Source organism: Saccoglossus kowalevskii, chromosome 6 (genome assembly GCF_978046115.1).
Source record: "Saccoglossus kowalevskii chromosome 6, keSacKowa6.1, whole genome shotgun sequence".
Taxonomy (NCBI): domain Eukaryota; kingdom Metazoa; phylum Hemichordata; class Enteropneusta; family Harrimaniidae; genus Saccoglossus; species Saccoglossus kowalevskii.
The window spans coordinates 28713602-28740726 of NC_140646.1; the positions used below are offsets into that span (position 1 = coordinate 28713602).

The 27125-nt window shown below is 34.8% G+C and overlaps 1 protein-coding gene across 2 annotated transcripts in view; it reads left to right on the forward strand.

Moving 5' to 3' along the window:
* Window positions 1-27125, forward strand: part of LOC100372325 (protein virilizer homolog) — a 71093-nt gene that overhangs the window by 29720 nt on the left and 14248 nt on the right. Inside the window, exons 16-31 of one of the 2 annotated variants that reach the window (XM_085500316.1) lie at window positions 876-1025; window positions 3533-3727; window positions 4144-4229; window positions 4563-4709; window positions 5603-5765; window positions 11873-12009; window positions 14770-14878; window positions 14977-15067; window positions 15288-15455; window positions 17306-17411; window positions 17662-17900; window positions 18517-18796; window positions 19490-19747; window positions 19920-20035; window positions 21912-21994; window positions 22286-22467. In XM_085500316.1, the coding sequence (XP_085356442.1) occupies window positions 876-1025; window positions 3533-3727; window positions 4144-4229; window positions 4563-4709; window positions 5603-5765; window positions 11873-12009; window positions 14770-14878; window positions 14977-15067; window positions 15288-15455; window positions 17306-17411; window positions 17662-17900; window positions 18517-18796; window positions 19490-19747; window positions 19920-20035; window positions 21912-21994; window positions 22286-22467 (2510 nt within the window). The remainder of the gene's footprint in view (window positions 1-875; window positions 1026-3532; window positions 3728-4143; window positions 4230-4562; window positions 4710-5602; window positions 5766-11872; window positions 12010-14769; window positions 14879-14976; window positions 15068-15287; window positions 15456-17305; window positions 17412-17661; window positions 17901-18516; window positions 18797-19489; window positions 19748-19919; window positions 20036-21911; window positions 21995-22285; window positions 22468-27125) is intronic. The other variant, XM_085500317.1, reaches the window with a different exon arrangement.

Below are 27125 nucleotides of genomic sequence, written 5' to 3' on the forward strand. Positions count from 1 at the left end.
TTAATTGAAATGTGCATTGATAACAGCGGAGCTATCTCAGCCGAGAGGCTGCTTGTTTAAATTCGTGAAAACTAAGAATATCGTAAATAGCCAAGGTATATGGAGTTCATAGTATTCAAAACATGTCAGAGAAATACCGATCAACCCGAGGTTCAAAGTCGTCACTTACGGGGACTCTGGGGATCAAACAGCGATCCAGGATCACTAATTTTTAGAGGAAACACTTTTTTACTGCTTAAAATAGTTAGTTTTTAATATTTGGGCCTATTAAAAAAAAAAAAAAAAAAAAGGCGACCTGATATTTCATATTTTTTGGTTGGCCGCTGAGGGCAACAAAACAATTTTTGTTTTGGCCTAATATTGAAGGTGTGGTTGGTTCCTGGAATCAACTCTGAATACACTGCTGTTATGATGTCATCAAGTTCATGTGTAAGTTGACCATTAAAAACTTAGTGCGGAGTGATGGCAGAATTTGAAACAAATTATTTACACTGGAACTAAAATCTGAAAAAAAATCCTGCAGGGATCAATAGCAGAAAATGTATTTGACATAGTGTAAAACAAATTAAATTTGAACTAAAGTAAGTAAAGAAAAAACATTTTTCACAGTTTGTTAATGTCAATGACCGCTGCAGCGACAGTGAAAGTAATTTTCATAAAATATGAATGTCATCAAAACTTGTTGTGGACGAGTGAGCTCAGCTATTATGAAGTGACTGGTAACAAGAGTTTGTTTCAGCCTTCCCTGCATTGCTGAAATTTATCATATTTGCTGTCACATGACAAATGCACATAAGTGTTGAATGAAAAATAAGATATTTATTATCTGTAATATTCAATTTATAAAAAATTCATGATTTTTTTTTCCTTTTTAGGTGATGAAGAGACTGATTATAAGATAAAGAAACCTGCATCTTATGGATATGCATTGGGATTATTATTGTTAGCCATGCAGTACTGTGATAATACCAATACAATAATCAACTATGCAACTAAGCTGTCATCTATATGTCCTGAAAATACAGGTGAAGTTCATTAATAATCAATCTACATATTACAAACATGGCTGACTTGAGTTATTTTTGACTCCCGTGTGCAAAGCACAAAAAGGGAGTCTTTGCAGTTAGTGTGTCTGTATGTATGTGTGTGGGGGTGTGTATGTGTGTATGTGTGTGTTCGTGTGTATGTGTGTATGTGTGTGTGGAGGTGTGTGTGTAAGCCTGTTCCACTGATATCTCAAGAACCATACACCAGTTTTTGATGAAACTTGGTGCATAGATGCTCTGGGCCAATGCGCAGGTTTGATTAGGTTTTGGTAAAAATCCATGCATATTAATTACCTAATTTGCATTATAATTAGCTGATTTTTAGCTGTTCCATGACTGTTCCACTGATATCTTAAGAACCACTCATTGGATTTTGATGAAACGTAGCACACATATGCTCCAAACTAATGCGCAGATTTGATTAGTTTTGGGTAAAATCTGTCCAATATTAATTACCTAATTTGCATAATGATTAATCAATTTTCGGCTTTTCCACTGATATCTCAAGTACTAATTATCACATTTCAATAAACCTTGGTACATAGATGTCACAGGACACTGCACAAACCTCATAGTTTTTAGGGTAATATCAGTAGATATTAATTACCTAATTAGCATAATTAATTAATTTTCAGCGTTTGATATTTCAAGTAGTAATTGTCACATTTCAATGGAACTTGGTACATAGATGTCATAGGACACTGCACAGACCTGATAGTTTTTAGGGTAAAATGAGTACATATTAATTACCTAATTTGCATAATTAATTAATTTTCAGCTTTTGATATTTCAAGTAGTAATCATCACATTTCAATGACACTTGGTACATAGATGTCATAGGACACTGCACATACCTGATAGTTTTTAAGGTAATATGAGTACATATTAATTACCTAATTTGCATAATTAATTAATTTTCAGCTTTTGATATTTGAAGTAGTAATCATCACATTTCAATGAAATTTGGTACATAGATGTCATGGGACACTGCACAGACCTGATAGTTTTTAGGGTAATATCAATATATATTAATTAGCTAATTTGCATAATTAATTAATTTTCAGCTTTTGATATTTCAAGTAGTAATCATCACATTTCAATGACACTTGGTACATAGGTGTCATAGGACACTGCACAGGCCATGATAGTTTTTAGGGTAATATGAGTACCTATTAATTACCTAATTTGCATAATTAATACATTTTCAGCTTTTGATATTTCAAGTAGTAATCATCATATTTCAATGAGACTTGCTACATAGATCTTCTAGGATTATGCAGAGACCTGATTAGTTTTAATTGGATATTAATTACCTAATTTGCATAATGTTCCACTGATATATAAAGAACCACGAATTGGATTTTAATGAAACTTTTAAAGAGAACTATGCAGAAACCCAATTAGTTTTTGGTAAATATTTATGCTTATTAATCACCTAATTAATATAATTAATTAACACTGATATCTCAATTACTGATCATCACATTTGAATAAAATTTGGTACATAAATGCTCTAGGACAATAGACAGGCCTGATTAATTTTGGGTTAAAATTTGTTCATATTAATTCTCTAATTAGCATAATAATTCATAATTTTTTTGTTCTGTTCTGTTCATATTAGTTACCTGATTTACATAATTAGTTTTCAGCTTTTCCATCAATATCTCATGTACAAGTAATTTTGAATTAATTTTTAATGTGTTTCAATACTCCCAGCACACGGGAGTTCTTTCTAAGCTTTCTTTGATTTAGTTTTAGCATATTCAGGCTTAGTGAGTAAAACAGCAGTGAATGAGAGAATCTTGGTGATCCAAAAGCGACAGTTAGAATTCTGTGACTTGTGTGTATAATGCCCTGTTCGCAGGCATTATGTAGATAATGCCCAGCACTAGGACAATTTTCTTTAATTTAGCAAGATAGTTTATTGGCAAGAGAGATGCAGTGTAGTAAGACATGGAATGGGTGTCTTACTAAGCTGTGTACAGACAATGTTGTAGTGAAGAAAGTTTTGTTCACTCGTACATTTATTATTATGGGCTCATGCCATCAGGATTCTGAAAATGGGGAAAGAATTGAGGTCACCAGTAGGCAATGGTTAAAACTTTTACACATGTTTGCTATAATATTATTTCTTCATATCTCAAAATTTTTGTTTGTGACATGGGATAAATTAGTCATATACTATGTAATAATATTGATACAAATGCTAATGTTAGACCTTCAAAAAATCTACATATAATTTAGTTATTTTCCAGTACAATAGTAGCATTCCATTCAATACAAAAGGAATGTATCTCCCATGATGCATTGTATACATGTGCAAAAAAGATTAGTAGTGTAAAATTTTGATTCAGCTACTGCAACATATTGCTGACCAATGCTCCAAAAAGTTCCAACACATGTATGTATGTTTGTGTTTAGCGGCTTGTAATTAATTTGAGTCATCATGTCATAATGTATAAAACTGTTCTTTCTCTTGGTTTCAGAATTATCTAAATGGATTTCTCCCATTCAGGGGCTGAAATTTGATATAACTAGTATTGAACCTCTCGTAGAATATTTAAAAAATCATACAAGTGAAATTTCTAGTAATTTAGCAAATGAAGGTACAGCAATGGTCACAGCATTAAGAATATTGAAACACATATCCTGTCCAAATCACCAATCAGAGGATTCTGAAGGTAAGGTGTGATGATGGCTATTGTTTCATATCAGATAATCTTCTATTATTATATTAAACCGAAAGGGTCGTCAGCTGCACACGTGCGGGAATTGAGTCCCAAATGATGATAACAACACGTGCTAAAAATGCAAAGGCTCGCTTGTTTGTAAACGCAGATGACGACTCTCTCGCTTTAAAACTCAGTCACCAGAAACATTCTCTATTTTCATAATTTGAGGCTTGTGTGGCCAAATTTTCCTCACTACTAATGATCTGATGTAAATAAATTAAAATACAAACTGTGCTTCAAATCAGGCCTCTGAATCAGAATAATTATAATTTGAATTAAACAAATCAGAATGAATCAGAATAATTCAAATCAGGCCCCTGAATCAGAATAATAACAATTTAAACGTATTTTTTTTTTATCAATAGTACATCAAAAAGATCTTCAGTATAATCTTGCCACTATTCAGCTGTTTTCAGCAAATGCTATGGAAGTATTCATCTTAGTACTTAAGGTAAGCTGGATGTCATAATAACATACAGAATTTGTCTCAATTTCTTTGCTACATGGCTTTGAATCCTCTATTTTCAAGAATACTTTGCATACATCCGGAGCATAGAACAACTATTATAAGATTGCTTATGATATATATACATTTGAAAATACATTTAACAATTGACAATGGTGAAAATGTTTGCCAATTGATGGTTTGATCAAATAAGAACAATCTGAACAATAGGCAAGAATAATTCAAGATTTTCTAGGAAACACCATTTCGAATTGATTACAAATATGTTTAGTTTACCACAATCAAACAGTTAAATTTTCATTCATTTCTTAATTACAGAAACTTGGAGATTTTACACTGCGGCCATGGCAACAAGGTTTTCCGCTTCCAAGTAGTGTTAATCATATAATAGAATGTATGATCACACCGTTGTTGATATTGATCAAAAGAATGTTATCTGAACTTCTGAACACAGGATTAACCCAAGTAAGTTCACAATTCTGACTCATTCATTCATATTCTAACTATTAAAGAGTGTGTGCTTTCTTCTTTCAATAACTTATTCTTGACAACTTTGATGTACACACAAACTACTACTAACTTTATTTGACTTGACTGTACTTACTTAAGATGACTTGTCTATTGCATATTGAGTCACTCAAATTCTTTACTGATTTACTAATTGAACACTCATTTTGTCTTGCTCAATAACTCATTTAATGGCATTCTCACTTACTATATAAACTCATTAACCATACTTCGACATGCTCACTGTCTCAATCATTCACTGAATCACTCATTTTCTCAATCATTCACTGAATCACTGTCTCAATCATTCACTGAATCACTCACTGTCTCGATCATTCACTGAATCACTCACTGTCTCAATCATTCACTGAATCACTCACTGTCTCAATCATTCACTGAATCACTCATTTTCTCAATCATTCACTGAATCACTCACTGTCTCAATCATTCACTGAATCACTCACTGTCTCAATCATTCACTGAATCACTCAGTCTCAATCATTCACTGAATCACTCACTGTCTCAATCATTCACTTAATCACTCACTGTCTCAATCATTCACTGAATCACTCACTGTCTCAATCATTCACTTAATCACTCACTGTCTCAATCATTCACTGAATCACTCACTGTCTCAATCATTCACTGAATCACTCACTGTCTCAATCATTCACTGAATCACTCACTGTCTCAATCATTCACTGAATCGCTCACTGTCTCAATCATTCACTGAATCGCTCACTGTCTCAATCATTCACATAATCACTCACTTGTATATTTATATTCCCATTTTATGTTGTAAAATATATTACAATTACAGCTTGACTGTTGATTCTTATCATTTTTTTCAGTTCAAGGATATGCGACTTATATGTGCTTTGCTGACTGTGCATACTGTGGTGTGCTCACCTACTAGTAATATTTTGAGTACTGACCATTCTACTATACAACTACTCATTGTGGATATATTATTAACATTTACTAAACCTGTTTTACAGTCAGATACAGAAAATGGTAAGTGTTTGAAATTTGTCAAAATGGTTTACCAAACAACAGGGCAGGTAACTTTAAAAAATTGTCCCCCCCCCCAAATGTTGAAAATTTATTTTAAGTTTATGTTTTCAATATTTTATTTATTTTCAATCGTTTCTCTATATATCGATCTGCTTGTTGACAGTCTCATTGGTATTCATCCACTTGAATTAAGTTTTCCACCACAATTTTCCATATTCTTTTGGTTTTATCATACATCCTATTTGCCTTTTTGAAGTCATATTTTTAGCCTTCGCAGACGAAGTCTGCTGAAGGCTTATAGATTGGGTTCTGTCCGTCCGTCTTTTACCTCTTGTAACTTTGATATGCTCTGTTCAATTTTTTTCAAAGTTGGTGCAAATGTAATTCTCAATGCCATACATATGCACGCCAAGTATTTTTTTGATTCGCCAAAGTTTCATTGTGTTTTTCTGTGATTTTCAACATTTTATTAGTACAAGTGCCGAAATTTGCTGGAAAAATCCGAGTTTTAACGACATCTCGCAAGAGAACTGGCATACCGTATTGCGCATGCGCCAGTCTAACCGCTAAGGAAATCGCCGTCGATTTTGTCTGAGGATATTGTATTCCGGGACTGTATCTTTCTTTGCACAAGGCTTACATAGATTAAATTCTATCTCAAAGGTAAGAAACTGTGCTTATGGTATTTATTATGAACTTTGATTTATCCTTTTGTGTCCTGACTTTAGTGAGAAACTAGCGATCGCACAGTGTCACACTTTGCCAGAAAAACAGTCCTGCTATTAGTTCAAGAACTGGTTATGAAACGTGTAAATCGAAAGTTTATGTCGTCATTTAGGAGGCTTGGGAATAACGTTTGGCATATAAAATACTGGAATAATAAAAACGTAAAAGTTTAGAACACGCTGATCGTGATTCTGTTATGTACGATTGCTGTTGCCGGTGTTCATTGGCAACTGCTAGCAAATTGAAACTTGGTTTTGTGATGACATATTAGACTAGAATTATCGAGAAAACACAAGTCAAGTTCAGCCAACCGAAAGCAATGATGAAATTGAAAAGTACTGTAATTAAATATCAATGAATCTATCATCGCTTTTAAATTACAATTGAAGTAAATATGATAACCGAGTGCGTTACTGCACTCGTGACCGGGACCTCTATGCTCCATGCGGTGTTGAAGTTTATCGGTAAATCGAACCTCTGTCAACAAATTTTCCCAATCAGCTATTTATTTCGGTACTGAAGTCAAGGTGGCAATTTCAATGTTTAGCTACCATAATTTATCCCCATTATGAGCAGGAAAATAAGTTACGGACCTCGATTGAGATGGATTTAACGGCCGCCATGTTTTTAAGGGATATGTGAAACAATATTAGGGAGGGGGTCAAATTCACATAATCCTCAATTTTAATGATGTTGACTTAATAGTCATAATTTTTTTTTTTCAAAACTTTGGATATTATTTTATATATTTTAATACAACTACAATATGTTAATTAGTATGCAAATTGATATGCAAATTAGCAGCCAATCTGAGACAATGCAATCCAGTTCAAAGGAAATTTGATTACATGATCACTACCTCTGCTGATTAGTTATTTATGCACTTCTATCTGCTTTTATATTAAATGTATTTTTTTGTATTTTTCTCAATAGTTCTTTTTTATTTCTTTTGATAGCTTGGCATCCATTTGGTTCAGCTCAAGTGGCTTTTTGCACATTCTTAATCCCGTAAATAAGTGGAAACAGACTGTTGAATTAGTTCATCCTAGACTTCGGTAGAACATGTTTAAAATAGTACAGTGTGAACTGCAGTTTCTTTCTGGCTGGTATAAATTTATTAAGTAAGATTTGTTCGTACTAAAAAGACTCAAATATCTTTTTTAATTAAATCTAACAGCCAATGGGAGCACATTTGCTACAACCTCTGCTTACTTTGGGCTAAATGTTTTTTGTTTTTTTTCAGGTGCATAGCCAGATTTTTTTTTCTCAGAAAGCAAAGCCACTGGAACTGCATGTATTACAAAAACATACCGGTACTATTTATTGCGTGTCCGACAATTGTATAAAGTTTTGCAGGTCCTCTGTTTTTTACTTTGAGAAGTTCTGTCAACCAAAGCATAAAATATGTGTTTCTCTGTACATAAAATTTCACATGATTTGTTAGCCCCCGCCGGATCTGCGATCCGGGCGGGGGGTATTAATTTGGGTCGTGTCTGTGCAATGTGTGTGCACATTTTCATGTTACCAGCTTTTTCTCACACATGTGTGATCCAATTCAGTTCAGAGTTGGTACAGAGACAGAAATTGATGGTGCTATGGTGCACATCAAGTTATTTTTTCGATTCTTCAAAGTTTAACTGTGTTTTTCCTTGATTTTTAACATTTTTCCTTCAAAACTGATGGAAAATCCGACTTTTCCCGAAATTACCCGAGTTTTGATGACGCTTACGCAGTTCTCATCTCGGTGGAAATCAGTCAATTTTGTGAGGATATTGTATCCCGGAATTGTATCTTTATTTGCGCAACGCTTCTATGGACAAAATTGTGTCTCGTCAATTTCAAAGGTAAGAAACTGTGCTTGTTATGGTATTTATACACTTTGTATTATCGTTTGTGTCTCGGGTTTGGTGATCGTGAGAAACTATTGCTAACCTGTCGAGAGTTTTATTATGGTTGTAGGAACTGATTATGTATTGTGTAAATTGAAAATTTACCTCGTGACTTAAGAGGTTTGCAGTGCTCTCACCGGGATTCAAACGTCGTGGTGGTGTCGGCGCAATGCTGCTCTGAGATGCTTGCTAGACTCTGCCTCTCTCAAAATCATTATCACTTGATTTCCGCAACATTTACATTTGTTTATGATTTCCACAGCTATTGTTCTATGAGATGCGTCCTCGCTGTTCATAAACAGCCATAAACAAGTTTAGTTGGGTCGGCATGTACTCATTGAAAGTGTTGGTTTATTTACGTAATCCACTGATCACGCAATAGGCGAAGTTAAAAATATGTCGCTACTCAGGAGAGCTTGCCCACAACGCTAAATGTCCCAATATAAACGTACCGGTACATTTATTTTTTCCACAGAAAAATTCCACCCGGCACATTTTTATTTGGGACGGTACGTTTATTTATTTTTCTAAATCCGATTAAAAAAATCATGCCTTTTTCCCCATGAGAAACGAAGCCAAAAGATCGCACTAAAACATCGGTAAATCTGGTCTTTCGTGTTGCTTTCACCATGAGGTCGCTGAACTGTCATATTTAAATGCTTTATGGTAATTTGAGCACATGGACACCATCCAGCATTTTGATTGGTTGATTAGCGACTTGACCTATCTGGTCAATAAACACGCGTTGTGGGCATGGATAACATGGCGGATATTGTCTCATCGAGCGTTAACATGTAACCGAAAACATTTGCTTACGATAAAACTAAGTTGAATTTTACTTGCATTTCATAACAATTCAACGAATTTATTTTTTGTACGTTAATATAATCACTACTGAGTACTAATCAACAATTACAACACTTCGAAAACAAGTAAGCTACCGTACCATGATCATTTGCTACCAACAAAAAAATAATGCATAATAAATATAGTGAATATTTTTTGTTGTCATGTGAACAGTTTTTTTGATTGACTGTAATTTTCCAACATTTCATGACGTCTATTGTAGCACCGAATTATGGCCTTTCACTCCTTGACGTCTATTTAAACGATTATACGGCATCTTGTCGCCAGCCACGAATGTCACACTAGACGAACTTGATCGATACTGCCGACCATTCCATGCATTTTTTATCGACGCACGACGAAACGCAAATCGAGAAAAGTATTGTCCTTGCAACAATTTCGCGCAATATGTCACCACTATGATTTAATTTTTATTCAACATTAAAACAAACTACAGTGAGTTGTTCTATGGTCGTATAAAAATAAAATAAACTACATTAAGATACAGTAAAGTTAACCAACTAAACAGAATGCTAAATAAAGCTAAATAATATTACAAACACATAGAATCACAATAAACTTGTACGATCACATTAGAGTCATAACTATGAAAAGAATATTTTTATATTTGGTGGAGCTGCTCATATATCATCTGCATACATTTTTGTATGTATTGTGCAGTTTCCCAGCCAGTCAGACTCGAGTAGTGATTGGTTTGCTACTTCATTACATCTTGCAGCCTTTCAAACAGTATATTGCTACACATGCATCAATTGTTGTCCATGTATATTCCTAATTGCTCAGTGTAAACTGCAATTTCTTTCTGGCTGGTATAAATATATTAAGTAATATGTTTTCGTACTGAAAAGACAGTACACAAATATCTTTTTTAATTAAATTTAACAGCTAATGGGAGCATATATACTACAACCTCTGCTTACTTTTGACTAAATGTTTTTTTGTTTTTTTCAGGTGCAGAGCCAGAATTATTTTCTCGGAAAACAAAGCCACTGAAACTGCATATATTACAAAAGCATACTATTCGCTGCATGTCTGACAATTGTATAAAGTTTTGCAGGTCGTCTTTTTTTTTTTTGAGAAGTGCTGTCAACCAAAGCATAAATATGTGTTTCTCTGTACATAAAAGTTCAATTTCACACGATTTATTAATATTAATGTATGATAATAAAAACTTGATAATATTTTTCTGGATTCTTGCACTTTATTTGTATCATTGTCATATGAGAAGTACTCTTGTCCTTATTTAGGGTCACAAACTACATGTAGATCTGTACATGAAGTACATGGGAAGTAAAGTTGTTGACACAGGTAATGTACACCAAGGATTGTCATTCATGACCTGTTTGATTGGATAAAGTTTTACGACTTGGAGGCCATTTTTTCCCTCAAAAATCTAAAAAAAAACAAGCTTTTTCTAGCTGTTACCAGCTTTTTCTCAGATGTGTGTCATCCAGTTTTGTTCAAAGTTGGTACAGGGACAGGTAATAATTGTTTACAAGTGCACATCGCATTATATGTTTAACAAGTTATAAATTGTCTCAGAAAAGCCAAATGAATATATTTTTACCCCACCCCCTAAAATTGTAACACATCAATTCTGAACATTTAATAACAGAATTTTAATACAGCTCATAATGAATTAATTCACTCTGACACAAACTAAGTTCAATATAAGTTTTTAAATTTTTTTCTGAGCGGGGGCTATGACATGACATGTCATGTCTTGTTAATATTAATGAATGATAATAAAAACTTGATAATATTTTTCAAGATTTTTGCACTTTATTTGTATCATTGTCGTATGAGAAGTAATCTTGTCCTTTTTAGAGATATTGAAACTAATCCAGGGCCACAAACTAGTTTATCCAAACAGACACAACACTGACATATTTGCAGATCTGATTTGTATACTTCCTTGTCATTTTACCTGTTGTACTGGTTTGGTGCTATCTGGTTTCCTTGCTGAGAATAATGCTGACCTGGATGGAGAGTGCTATAAACTTGAAAATGCCATAGAAATCACGTTTGCCAATTTATGTCCATGCAACTTTAGAATGACAACTAGCGAAGGCAGTGTCATTCATGACTTGTACTTTTTGCGTTTTTGCTGTAGGCTTGATTCCTAACAACTGACTAAACATTTTCAAAATATAGTGTAAAAACATCAAGTGATATGTCAACTCCAGCTCTGAACTGGAACTCTTGCATATTTCAAGTGTTCAAATCATGCAGTGTGTGACAGTTCACTGAAGTCATGCATGGTGTGAGTGTTCGCTAAATCATGCATCGTTGGATTGTTGCTGTTTATACCTCTTTTAAATGTTGCATGTGTCAAATTAGTCGCATCATTATAGGTACATAATTTTGACAACAATCATACATCTACCTGCCCACAGGGCTAGTAACTTGAGGTTTTTTTGGGCCTAGTTTAAAAAAATGCTACGTGATAAGAAGATGTCCATCTCTCCAACACTATATGATAAATTGATACGATAATCCTGCAACACATCCAATAACCGTACCACAGACATATTGACTGTACCTTATTAGGTGCATAGAAAGACTTACTTAATTTTTTGACAACTGAATTCCTGTATTAATAATCATATTATGTTGACATTTTAGCTGTAACTAACAGTTCATGGACAATGATGGCTAAAGAGGTGTTACAATACATTCCATCTTCCCCATATACATACATGAGTGGATTGTTATTACTATTAGAGCTGCTACCACTACCATTACCTATGCAGGTTCAAGAGGTATGTTTTTTGTTTTGTTTTTCTATCTTTTGTCACTAATACTTTAATATGTTTAAATCACTGCAGTAATTTTGACATGCAAATATTGCATGTATTCCATACCAAACACTGCACAGTGTGACAACTGTGTTCTTTTATTCTTCTTCATTAAGCACTTCTAATACTTTCAGTTCATTTTAGAATACTCATTAGTCCCCGTTCGGACGCAGTCCGAAAACGGGGACTTATGTTTTGCCCTGTGTGCGTCCGTCCGTGCGTCCGTGATCACCTGTATCTCGAACATGCATGGACCGATTAAGTTCAAACTTCACTCATACATCACACATTATATGGGACATATGCACATGCATTTTTTTCATGATCCGATTAACGATAGCCGAATAGCGGCCATTTTAAGGCCGAAAATGCATCAAAATCGCACATTTTCACCATTCCGGACCCGGATCTCAGTTATGCATGGACGGATTTTGTTCAAATTTGGTACATACATTAAACATAATAGGACCTTGATGCACGACATTTTTTTGTGTGGATCGGGTTCGAATTGGCCGACTGGCGGCCATTTTGTTTTAAAGAATTCAGTTCTGGATCCGTATCTGAGACATGCTTGGATTGATCGAGTTCAAACTTCACACACACAAGGTACATCATGTCACAAATATGTATGTGCATTTGTTTCATGATCTCATTAACGATAGCCAAATGGCGGCCGCTTTAAGGCCGAAAATGCATTGAAATCGCACATTTTCACCATTCTGGACCCGGATCTCAGTTATGCATGGATGGATTTTGTTCAAATTTGGTACATACATTAAACATAATAGGACCTTGATGCACGTCATTTTTTTTTTCGGATCAAGTTCGAAATAGCCGACTGGCGGCCATTTTGTTTTAAAGAATTCAGTTCTGGATCCGTATCCGAGACATGTCTGGATTGATCAAGTTCAAACTTCACACACACAAGGTACATCATGTCACAAATATGTATGTGCATTTGTTTCATGATCTCATTAACGATAGCCAAATGGGGGCCGCTTTAAGGCCGAAAATGCATTGAAATCGCACATTTTCACCATTCTGGACCCGGATCTCAGTTATGCATGGATGGATTTTGTTCAAATTTGGTACATACATTAAACATAATAGGACCTTGATGCACGTCATTTTTTTTTTCGGATCAAGTTCGAAATAGCCGACTGGCGGCCATTTTGTTTTATAGAATTCAGTTCTGGATCCGTATCCGAGACATGTCTGGATTGATCAAGTTCAAACTTCACACACACAAGGTACATCATGTCACAAATATGTATGTGCATTTGTTTCATGATCTCATTAACGATAGCCAAATGGCGGCCGCTTTAAGGCCGAAAATGCATTAAAATCGCACATTTTCACCATTCTGGACCCGGATCTCAGTTATGCATGGATGGATTTTGTTCAAATTTGGTACATACATTAAACATAATAGGACCTTGATGCACGTCATTTTTTTTTTCGGATCAAGTTCGAAATAGCCGACTGGCGGCCATTTTGTTTTAAAGAATTCAGTTCTGGATCCGTATCCGAGACATGTCTGGATTGATCAAGTTCAAACTTCACACACACAAGGTACATCATGTCACAAATATGTATGTGCATTTGTTTCATGATCTCATTAACGATAGCCAAATGGGGGCCGCTTTAAGGCCGAAAATGCATTGAAATCGCACATTTTCACCATTCCGGACCCGTATCTCAGTTATGCATGGATGGATTTTGTTCAAATTTGGTACATACATTAAACATAATAGGACCTTGATGCACGTCATTTTTTTTTCCGGATCAAGTTCGAAATAGCCGACTGGCGGCCATTTTGTTTTAAAGAATTCAGTTCTGGATCCGTATCCGAGACATGTCTGGATTGATCAAGTTCAAACTTCACACACACAAGGTACATCATGTCACAAATATGTATGTGCATTTGTTTCATGATCTCATTAACGATAGCCAAATGGGGGCTGCTTTAAGGCCGAAAATGCATTGAAATCGCACATTTTCACCATTCCGGACCCGTATCTCAGTTATGGATGGATTTTGTTCAAATTTGGTACATACATTAAACATAATAGGACCTTGATGCACGTCTTTTTTTTTTCGGATCAAGTTCGAAATGGCCGACTGGCGGCCATTTTGTTAAAGAATTCAGTTCTGGATCCGTATCCAAGACATGTCTGGATTGATCAAGTTCAAACTTCACACACACATGGTACATCATGTCACAAAATGCATCAAAATCACGTATTTTCACAATTCCAGAACCGGATCTCAGTCATGCATGGATGGATTTTGTTCAGATTTAGCACAATGTGTTGTACATATGCAGGTGCATTTCGGTCATGATCTGCTTTGAATGTATATGTCACTCAAATATGAACGGAACGGGGACGTGTCATTGACAATGACTTGTTGATTAATGATTTTGACAATGAGTCTTCACACCGTATATTAGATCATCTAATAACTATTATTACTTTTACGATTGGCTTTCTTGAAATGATCAGTGAGCATGGCATGGTATATGTGGTACAGACTTACTCAGAATAAGCTCAAATTGAGAATTCTGATCTACTCCTCATCAACAGCCAAATACTCTTGAATTCTCGACTGTGGTACAAATTTGTTAAATCATAGTCATTTGATGGCTATTGTACATAATCCGCCTGTGCTCTGTAACTATTGCATGACCATGATTTACTTAATACCTAACCTTTTACTTGATAGCCTTTGACAGATGAAGAAATCCAACAAGCTTTGGTTACACGAAAGTTATGGAGTTTACATTTACATAGTCTTGCACCTCAAATATATGCAATCATCAAAGATATATCAGGTAGGAATTCATTATGAAATATCGATATGTACAGGAGTGAATTAATTCCTCCATTAATTGCAAAGTATTTCATTATAACTTTTCTTGGTCCCTCCTAGGTACTGGCTATCATCCCTTGCAACATATCTTAAGAAGAGTATGTTGGCAGCTTGCTGACCTGGCAGCCCCAACAGCTTTGCTAGTCGTCAGGTTAGATACTTTAATATGTATTTCAATGTCACTCATACCTGGTCACATCAACTTACTATAACTGAACATATGAAATTAAGAGCATGGGGTTCACATTGCAGCCCCCCTCCCTTTCCAATGCAGATTTTTTGTTGCTGTTCTGTCAGTGTCAACTCTTGTAGTTTTAACAACAAATAGTGATAAGCCTTTATCATTGGAAAATACTCTTGTCACTTTTCAGGTATACATTTGAAATTCTTGAAGAAGAACTGAACAAATCAAGTAGTAAAGAAGATGACAAAGTGGTTGATGTGTTCAGCCCACATTCTAATAAACTATTGATGTTGATTATGTATATGGTTTCCCAGGCATCTGTCAAAGCTCCTCTTTTACACTACCTTAGATCTACGTGAGTCAGTTTTATGTGTATTATCAAATTCATTTTTAATGTTTTTTTACTAATTACAATTTTTTTGTAAAAAAAACATGCCATTTTTCTCCAAAATCAATGCCATAACATCTTACTGCAACATTGAAAAATCACTTTTATGTTGTGTTTGCCATTGACGATATTCTGAAGTTTCTCGATATGCTAGGCTGGCACTACAGAGCATTTTTGCAACCAAAACATTCACTTTCAATGAAAGTTAAATTTTATTTCCATTTAATATCAAACCATTAAATTGATTTTTTGTCTGTTATTATAATCACGACTGAGTACTGTAATAATCAATGCTTGTAACATGTCAGAAAGTTATTCACATGTAAAACAGTTTTATTGCGGATTGCATTACTGTGACCATTCACTACTAAACAATGCATTCGTGTTTGTTTTTAGTTGAAACTTGTTCTATATTTTTCATTACCAACAAAGTTAAAACCAATGCATATTTTATGTAATCAGATAGAAATACTGAAAACAAATTTTGTGTTTGATTACATAAACTTTTTGACTCCCGTGTGCGAAGCACAAAAGGGAGTCTTTGCAGTTACCCTGTCTGTATGTCTGTATGTATGTCACTTTTTTTGTTCCACCGTTATCTCAAGAACCACTAATCAAATTTTGGGGAAACTTGGTACATAGATGCTCTGGGATAATGCGCAGAGTTGATTAGGTTTTGGTAAAAATATATGAATATTAATTACCTAATTTGCATGATAATTAGCTGATTTTTAGCTGTTCCAAGACTTTTCCACTGATATCTGAAGAACCACTCATTGGATTTTGATGAAATTTGGCACATGGGTGCTTTGAACTAGTGCACAGATTTGATTAGTTTTGGGTAAAAATCTATGAATATTAATTATCTAATTTACATGATAATTAACTGATTTTAAGCTGTTCTATGACTGTTCCACTGATTTTTGAAGAACCACTCATTGGATTTCAATGAAACTTGGCACATGGATGCTCTGAACTAATGCGCAGATTTGATTAGTTTTGGGTAAAAATCTGTTAATATTATTAATTACCTAATTTACATAATGATTAATCAATTTTCGGCTTTTCCACTGATATCTCAAGTACTAATCATAACATTTCAATAAAACTTGGTACATAGGTGTCATATAACACTGCACATACATGATAGTTTTTAGGGTAATATCAGTACATATTAATTACCTAATTTGCATAATTAATTTTCAGCTTTTGATATTTCGAGTAGTAATGATCACGTTTCAAAGAAACTTAGTACATAGTTACTAATCTGTTCATATTAATTCTCTAATTAGCATAATAATTAATATTTTTTTGGGTTCTAATCACATTTCAATGAAACTTGGTACATTGTGCAGACCTTATTAGTTTTACACTTAAATCTGTTCATATTAGTTACCTTATTTGCATAATTAGTTTTCAGCTATTCCATCAATATCTGAAGTATAAGTAATTTTGAATTATTTTTTAATGTGTCTCCAAAACTCTCAGCACACGGGAGTTCTTTCTAATCTTTCTTTGATTAGCTGTTTGTGATGCCTATTTAGAAACAAAATTAAGGCCTTTCACTTTTGCCGAATGTCTATTAAAATAAGAGTAATGCTTAAATTAGAATACTAACAATAGTAAGATGTAATAGAATATTTACCTCTACTCGAGGCACAACTCAATAGAAGCACATCATTAGCACTGTTTAGATATTCTGCTCTAAGTTTTCTATTTGGGTGCGTGATAGGTACAATTGTAGTTCATTATATGAAGTTCCAAGTTTACAAGTGTGTGTGTTTTTTTAATCACACCTTATAAATGTTGTTTTGTAGAGTCAAAGCAGATGAGAAATTTTCTGAAGTTTTGGTGCGACTTCTGAACTTGCTGAATGTGACATCAGAGTCCTCCACTCATTTACATGGGCAAGAATATATAGTGGTAAGATTCATTGCTTGATTGATTTATACAATTTACAGTGTACAACTTGTACAACAAGTTCACTTCTTCATACTAGTGATAATTCTTGTACTATTTCAGGGGGCTGTCCTGATCTCTGATTTGCTGCAAGTCTGTTTTGCCTTATCTATCATGTAGAGTAAAATTCAATATTCTTGGTGTGTTTAATGATGATGTCTGAAATCACAAACCTGCCATCTGATTTTGCAGGAATAATTGTTGTTTATTTTAGGGAATAGTGCAGTCTATTTGTGATCCTGAAATTACAATGATGATGGCTACAGAGAGTACATTACCAACAGTAGAACAACTAGCTAATGGTCTACCTAGTAAAGACCATTTAGAGCTCATTCTTACTGCATTATTGGAGCATATATCCGATGGTAATCAGTCATATGCAACTATTTTGCTGTGTTTACGTACGTTTGTCATGTTGACGGAACATGATTACGGATTCTATCATCTGAAATGGTAAGTTTGCCATGTTTTATAATGTACTTTCTCCCAGTCTTTTTTTATTTTTGCATTTACCTGAGCAATGGTTCAGACTACAAGTAGAGCTTGTACAGTTAAATGGAGTCAGGAATATGTTTCACTGTCAGACATATGTCCAACACTAGTATTGCAAATGTTCTTTTGAAAATATGCAAGCACACAAACCTTTCTGTGTATGGTAAGAAAGTTACTGTGAGAAGATTTACTCTATTCTGACTACATATAAATATAAAAACAAAAGATTAACTCTTATATAGCCACTACAGAGGACACTACTCAAACTTCTTTTTTTAATGAATGTCCTGTTTTACTAGAAATCCATTTCACAGGCGCAGTATATTGCTGTATTTTTCATCAGTGCATTTTAATATCAGATCCTAATTTTTACTAAGATTTTAGAAACAAATAGAAGATGATTCTTCTTGTGTAGCGTTATTTCTTTATCTGATTTCAACTTATAAATGAATGTGTTTTCTAGTCCTCTATAAACTTGCTTCTATTAACAAATCCTCTATAAACTGAAAACTACAGAACGCCCACATATCCTTTGACAGCAGTTATCTTTAAACTTATATATTTCATTTACACTCAGTGCTTTTGAGAAGAACAGTAATGCCTTCTACAGTTTATTCAAGAAACTATCCACATCATTTAATAAGGACAGTGCAGATTGTTTATCAACATTATCAACATTCTTGGACTTACTACAACTTTTAATAAGTGCTGATAGTCTGGAAGATGATCAGACTACTCCAGAACCCTCAGCCAATCTCAGGACTTATACTGTTAATGTTGTTAAACTTAGTGAACTTTTAAAATGGAATACTGAATCCAGAGATCATCCAATCAAAGTCATTGAAAAATTACTTGTGGTGAGTGAAGTGGCTTTGTAAATTTTTGTATTTTTTTTTCTGCTACAACTTGTGTTATAGTGTCACTGCAGACAACTATGGCACCTAAATTTAATCCAGTAATCATATGATTCAATCAACTCAATGCATTTGTTCTGTTTTGTATTCAACAGTTGACAAGCTCGATTAGGCACAAATAATATAGTTGTGTCTCATAAATTGAGACCTGGTTTCAAAATGTCAACAAATTGAAGTTGGAATTGAACAAAGAAATTTATCAAGGGTTTTGTGTACAGTTTCTGAAATTGCATTGTGTACATGTATCTAAGGAGGCCTGGCTGGAAAATGTGCAGTGAAGCATGGAATACTGTGCTCCTGTACATCCATCTGTGGCAACCAATTTGTGATTTCTTGTCTTTATTTTGAATGTGTGAGAAATTAGTTTCACAAGATGAGATTGTTAGAGATTTGTGCAACCTCATCATTATACACATCTTCCAGTAGCACCCAATCTTTCTATGGGCCTCAGTATAAAAATATGAAATAATTTAACTGAAACACTTAAACATCATATGTATTAATCTGTGCCACTGATAGTGTGTGATTATTATTTTTCAAGCCAATACTTGTGTGTTCAGTTCTATTGGTACCTGGAAAGATGCTCTTAAATTACCAAAGAATGAATTTCAGTCAGATTTTACATATATCATTTAGGAATGCTGTAAAGATGATGAAGCAATGGACAGTTTACTGGACGGAGTGACTACCTTAGCACAGACATTAAACTCTGTAACTGATGATACAGTTGTTAAACCTGATGAACTAACAGAACCAGTATTGCCGGCACCAGATACTTTATCTGTCCAGTTTAACACCAGAGCTTTTTATATCCTTGGAGATATGGAGGATGAAAGAATTAATTTTTGGTTGACAGTTCCGCCTCTTGATGATCCTGACATGGAGATTGATATGGTATGTTTTTGTATTGACACTATTAAAATCAGTTGTATCCTCAAAATAAGAAGAATTTCCCTCTACAACTCCTGTTTATAATACATGCAATGGCTCCAACATTTATAGTTGAAAGCACATGTACACATTTGAGTACATTGCTAAATATTGTCTATTACATGTATATTTGAAGGTGAAAGCTGATCTTTTGGAGTTGAGTGAAAAGTGTTGTCCTGATTTTGACTTAAAAGATGAAATTGCAAAGGGATTGGCAGGAGAAGATGGAACAACACCAAGAAAAAAAATAAGGTTAGTCACTTGTGAATGTGTTTAGGGACATGTGTTGACAAGATATGTAGGGACATGTGTTGACAAGATATGTAGGGACATGTGTTGACAAGATATGTAGGGACATGTGTTGACAAGATATGTAGGGACATGTGTTGACAAGATATGTAGGGACATGTGTTGACAAGATATGTAGGGACATGTGTTGACAAGATGTGTAGGGACATGTGTTGACAAGATGTGTAGGGACATGTGTTGACAAGATATGTAGGGACGTGTGTTGACAAGACATGTAGGGACGTGTGTTGACAAGATATGTAGGGACATGTGTTGACAAGACATGTAGGGACATGTGTTGACAAGATATGTAGGGACGTGTGTTGACAAGATATGTAGGGACATGGGTTGACAAGATGTGTAGGAACATGTGTTGACAAGATATGTAGGGACATGTGTTGACAAGATATGTAGGGACGTGTGTTGACAAGATATGTAGGGACATGGGTTGACAAGATATGTAGGGACGTGTGTTGACAAGATATGTAGGGACATGGGTTGACAAGATATATAGGGACGTGTGTTGACAAGATATGTAGGGACATGTGTTGACAAGATATGTAGGGACATGTGTTGACAAGATATGTAGGGACATGTGTTGACAAGATATGTAGGGACGTGTGTTGACAAGATATGTAGGGACGTGTGTTGACAAGATATGTAGGGACATGTGTTGACAAGATATGTAGGGACATGTGTTGACAAGATATGTAGGGACACGTGTTGACAAGACATGTAGGGATACGTGTTGACAAGACATGTAGGGATACGTGTTGACAAGACATGTAGGGACATGTGTTGACAAGATATGTAAGGACATGTGTTGACAAGATATGTAGGGACATGTGTTGACAAGATATGTAGGGACATGTGTTGACAAGACATGTAGGGACACGTGTTGACAAGACATGTAGGGACACGTGTTGACAAGACATGTGATGTTGTTACATAATTCTAGCTTTGCAAGCACACAACCTCACCCAAGAATGCAAAATAATATTATGATCTAATTAAACAAAAAGCCAAGGTCTTTTAGATTGAGATTTATTAACAGTCAGATCACTCAAATAACTGAATCAATCCTATCCTAAAAAAAAGAATCGTTAAGAATTGTGAATGGGAAGCTTTGATTGGATCAATATAACTTACCAGTTTAATTTGTCTATCCACTAAACACATGTGCTAGTAAGTTATAGGCAGTGATAAATAATAAGTAATTGAACGTTCAGACAATTATTATCAATGTAAGTATTTGTATCACATCAAACTGATATGACGTCATACAGTCTCATTTACTAGTAATCTAGGAGGTCTCAACTCATCCTGAGTAAATAACAGAATAGAAAGGATGCAAACCATATTGTGTACGTTTGCTATGCCCTATGAAATTAATGTGAGTTTTCTCATGAAAGCACGAACCAAACTACTCTACCAATTACGGTTATTTTGCAATGAAACACAATTTTTACACTCATAGTTTAATGAGTGTCGTCCACGCCCTGAGAAAACACTCTGGGCTTATAATCGGGGATGCCCTTAACTCTAAAAATAGAGGGGTGGGCTTATACTTGGGAAGGGGTTTATCATCAGGGAAGTGTGGTATGTTATTTTATTTATATGTAGTATTAATTCAGAAGAGCATTGGCGAGTAAATTTTGCTTACATATGTTGCTGTACTATTATTTTTTAGGAACTTTTATGCAATTTGAGTTATGTTTGGACTTTTATACTTGCCTTTGCCATGCAAAGAAAAGATACTGCATCTTTAGTTTGTTATCCATCTCTAGATTTGTTATTTAATCGAGTGTTGTCCTTGACAGTGTCTTACATTTGATTACAGTAGGGTTGGAAAACGTCGATTTGATCCATTAATTGCCAGGCGTGACACAAGATTTCAAGGACAAAATAAAAGAGGACATAAAGGTGAGTTCTAATCCACATATTTGTAAAACAAGACAATACTTGATGCATACCCTAGAAATATCAATGGAAGCGCAATAACACCGTATATTGCATTTTATGCTGGATCATTGAAATATTACCATAGATACACCTCTGTCATTTACATAAAGGCTACCAAAATCAAATACAGTTTATCAAATGGCTTGAAACAATGTAATTTAATGAATCTGGGTTAGCCATGAAACCTTTTATACAATATAGCTTACCTAGTGTACTCATTCTAACTAAATGCAATGATTTCATTGTATCTAGCAATGCCTGGTCATATGAGAGGTGGATACAGACCATTCTATGGAGGTCATGGTAGACCAAATGATCTATTTCGTCAACGAGCACAGAATACAAGCCGTCCACCATCCATGCATGTCGATGATTTTGAAGCCATTGATTATTCACAGTCTCCTCATCCACCTCCTCCCAAGAAAATACACAAGGTAAACATCTATATTGAGTATTATTTGGATGGGTTTCTATCTCCATAGTGAGAAAGACCCCTCTCTTGAGTTGAAGTAGGTCAAGTTCTAGTAATTGAAGTGGCATAGCTGATTTGTATAACAATTGCATTTTCATTAGCATATTATTGTTCATGTGAACTTCGAAATAATTACCTCATCTTTGTTTAAAAATAGCAGAAATCCATAAACTAACTGCTTATACATTGTCATGGTTTATTATTTTTTGATGACCCCCCTCAAAAAACACACACACACACACTCACAAATGTGCAGTAATGGTAATTTTGTCAACAAACAAAATATTGGCCATCAAAATGCTGTCACCAAATCTCCTCATGGTTAGTTCCTATTTCTGCTATTTCTCCTATTAGACATACTTCACCAATTCTCTTCAGACCTAACACATACTTTATTCATTGCCTAATATATATATATATATATATATATATGCTGTGATTTCATGATTGGGTCAAAAATATGTGTATACTTTAGGTATTTTGACATGTCCAGAACCCCAAAAAATATCACTAGTATTGCTGCAGACTCTATGGCAGTCCAAAACAAAGAATGTATGCTAGATTTCTGTTTAACAATGCATAAGTAAGCAGAACATCAGGGAATCATTTCTACAGTCTCGCTAAGAGAGGGTAAGATGCCACTAGAATATGACAGATGTGTAGGTAACACAATTTACACAGACAACCTGTTTTCAAGTGTTTCTAAGATTGATTCTCTGGACACAATTAATAGTCCACCAAACAGTTTACTTGTTGTTGTTTTTAGCCTCTGTTCAGACGAAGTCCGAAAACGAGGGACTATTAATTTGGGTTTCGTCCGTGCATCCGTGTGTCTGTTCGGAGCCATTTCACGGACACCCTTTGACCGATCTCGTTCTAACTTGGCATACAGACAATGATGACAATGATGAACTACATATGCACACATTTCATTATGATTTGATTATTAAAGGGAAGAGTAGGAAATCAAACGGGTGGTGCACCGCGGTCATTACCGCGGTGGTGGTGGGTGCTCGCCGGTCGACCGCATTTCATGCAAATTTATGCATTAGATTCTATGATGTCGGCTGACCGCGGTCATCTGCGGTAGGCTCGCACAGCAATTCACACTTATTGTCAAGACCATTAATGAACACAAAGAACCGGGAGATTAAAAGGATCACAAATTTCCAATGAAAAATTAAACCAATTTGTCTATAATAGTTGACATTATTTTATTTGCCTGAGCCTTGGAATAAAATCACAAAACGATCCAGAAAGACGTAGAGATCAACATAATATAAAATATGATCGCATTATTTTGTGAATATATATCATGCATGGTCTCAGAAAATGTTTAGAAAGATTAATGTTTCGCGTAGACCAAATATAATCACGCATAAGTATAAATTCAAAGGGTTTTAATACATTGGTGAGAGGTCACATTTTACGTGAACAAGAACATGCACTAAAAAGGAAAAGCAAGCCAAAGTCGAAACAGGGTGCATCATGGACTTGATACAACATGCGCTGCGACAGTTGACTGTCGTCGACATCATTTTGGGGCACAATTGAACTTTGCGAAACTTGCTACACGGCGATGCTGACATCAAGTGTGTGTTGACCGAAGTTTGACCCCAAGTCACGCACTGAACTGGCGCGTAACCTAAGCAACCCTTTTTCTTTCTTGGTCCGCGCGTCGATTTAGTAAAATTGTTATTATATCCGGTGGTACTGTAATAACACAACTTGTATCCAACTCTGTATTGGCTTTGAATATTTCAACATCGTTTACTTAATGTGCTGCTTTTCTAATAACGCAAATATGTTTACAGTATTGCACAGGCTCTAAATATTTCAACTTTGCAATGTATTGCTTTTATAATAATTACACAAACTAAGTTATTTTTATTATTGTTGGGCTATTGGGTCTGTGAATATTTCCATATTACTATATTACCTAATTATTACGTAAATATAAACATGGGCGCATTTAAATTATTGAAAAAGATAGTCAGGTCCCGGAGTCAGGTGTCTAACGAAAGTCAAGAAAATATTTTACATACTTTTATTCAAAATAAAGTGAACATGTAATATTAACCATACAATAACATACAATATCATGCGTAATGTTAATTTTTTCTGTAATAAACTCGCAGCGCACTTCGATCGCATTATTCACGTACATTTCGACTGAACTCTAATAACCACGTGTTTGAATTACGTGTGGCAATGGGCAATGACCTAAATGAGTTCACGCACTGACATTTAAATTCGGGCCACCCAGTTTGACGCAAAACGATATCGTTACTTAACATTTGTTTAAAAAATCTGTAAACTCTCACAAATACCATGAACGCAAAAAGTTAACTGAAAGGCAACGTCGTTTTTGACAAAAAAAAAAAACACGTCAATACAAGATTATGTGTGCAAGGTTAGATTTATAGAACGTACATGACCGCTTAACTCTGTTTTTTTTTTAAATAATCATGTCGCATGTGAAACACAGGAGACATTTTAGTTTGTCCATTTCTTGTTTACCGATCTTGAACTTTTTGTCTGGAATGCGATACAGGCAAAGAATAAACATTATGAATACCCACCGTTGTCAAATCAACAAGAGACTCGAATCAGGAAGGCTCGGCTATTTAAAACTTCGTGAATAACATTCTTTTCCAAGTGGTAGACTGTATTCAAGTGTAACAAACGTAAATGTATGGACGAGTCATAATTCTCGTACCTTCGAAAGTTACGACTTTTACTCTTGGAATTGGTGATAAATACATGCATATATTACAACATATACCATTGTTTCACGCAACAACAATTCGTATACAGCATTGGACTTATGGATTTTTATATTAATAAAATACGTGGGCCGATAATATTACCACATGCTTAGTATTTCCATGCCAGCGATGCTCGTAACCTACTCTATTTAAAAACAGCTATTTGAAACAAAGACTCGTGGAATCACAAAGGAAACTGTTAAGTACGTATTTCACACCTTTCCTACGACCGTGGTTGCAACCGGTACTTACCGGTACCGCGGTAGAGACCCCTAATTATAAGCAGTCCGCGGCTCTCCCTGGTGAACCGCCCGTTTGATTTCCTACTCTCCCCTAAATATGGCTGACTGGCAGCCATTTTTTCCCTCAAATTTGCTAAATTCTGATATTTAAATGTGTCCGGAACTGTTTCTCGGAGCTGAGAGATTTTATCCAAGATGGCCGACTGGCAGCCATTTTGTTTTTTTTTCGTTTTCAAGCTGATTCATTTATAAGATATGGCCTGATTAAGTTCAAAGTTTGTACATAGGTACTATACTTCAAGATAACACAACACCATGATTTGTTTTGAAATTAGATCAAATTTGTTGAAATGGCTGCCATTTTGTTTAATATCTTGAAATCACAGTCTGTAATGTGTCCGGAACTGTTTCTCGGAGCTGAACAGCGTGATTTTAATCAAACTTTGTATGGTGATCATGCATATTGGGTTATAAGTGTACGTCGCTCTTTTTTTTGAGATTCGTTTTTGTGCGATTCCTCTGTAAGATATGGCCTGATTCAGTTCAAAGTTTGTACATAGGTAGTATACTGCAAGGTAACACAACAACTTGTTTTGTCTTGAGATTTGATCAAATTTGTCAAAATAGTGGTCATTTGGTTAAAAAAATGTAAAATCACATTCTGTAACATGTCCGGAACTGTTTCTTGGAGCTGAACAGGGCGATATGGCCTGATTCAGTTCAAAGTTGAATAGGGCATTTTCAATTAAATTTTGTATGATGACCTTACATATTAGGTTATGGTGCAAGCCATATTCCTTTTGGAGATACTTGAACAACAATACCCGACTGGCTGCGTTTTTCTTTCATGCTATTTCCTCGGTAAGATATAGTCCAATTCAGTTCAAAGTTTCCATCTAAGTACTATACTGACAGTAACACAATCTATAATCTGTGTTAAAAAAACATTGATATTTCATTTCTACATGTCACTTGTACTGAACATTTAAATCGATTACAGCTGATACTTAACGGGGTCTATGCATTATCAATGCTTGTTCTTGATGTTTTAGGAAATCAGATTTTTATGGTTTCATAGTCTAGGGGATTATTCTTGCCCTATGAATAGTGCATGAATTTGACTTTAAATAATGATTTCTTTATGTTTCTGAGCGATAGAAGTAAGACATCAATAGTGTACACATCCAGAGTTGACGAAAACTTTGTTTACTTTAGTATAAAGTATATGAATGAAGACCTTTGTGTGTCTGTGCATTATGAATTACCTAATTTGCATAGTAACTAGTCAATTTCCAGCTTTTCCTCCAAGAACTACATGTACTGTGGAATACTTTATTTTCGCTGGAATTAATTTTCGCTGAAAAGGCTTTTTGGGCGTTTTTCTTGGAATTTATTTTCACTGATTTTTGATGAGTTTAATGTGAAATATAGGAAAAAAAGTATATTCGCTGGATTTTATTTTCAAGGAATCATCCCTTCAGCGAAAATAGCGAAAATAAATTCCAAGCGAAAATAAAGTATTTTACAGTAATTGCATATCAATAAACTTTAGTACGTGTACAAAGATGTCCAGTGACAATGCTTGACATGATTAGTTTTGAATTGAAATA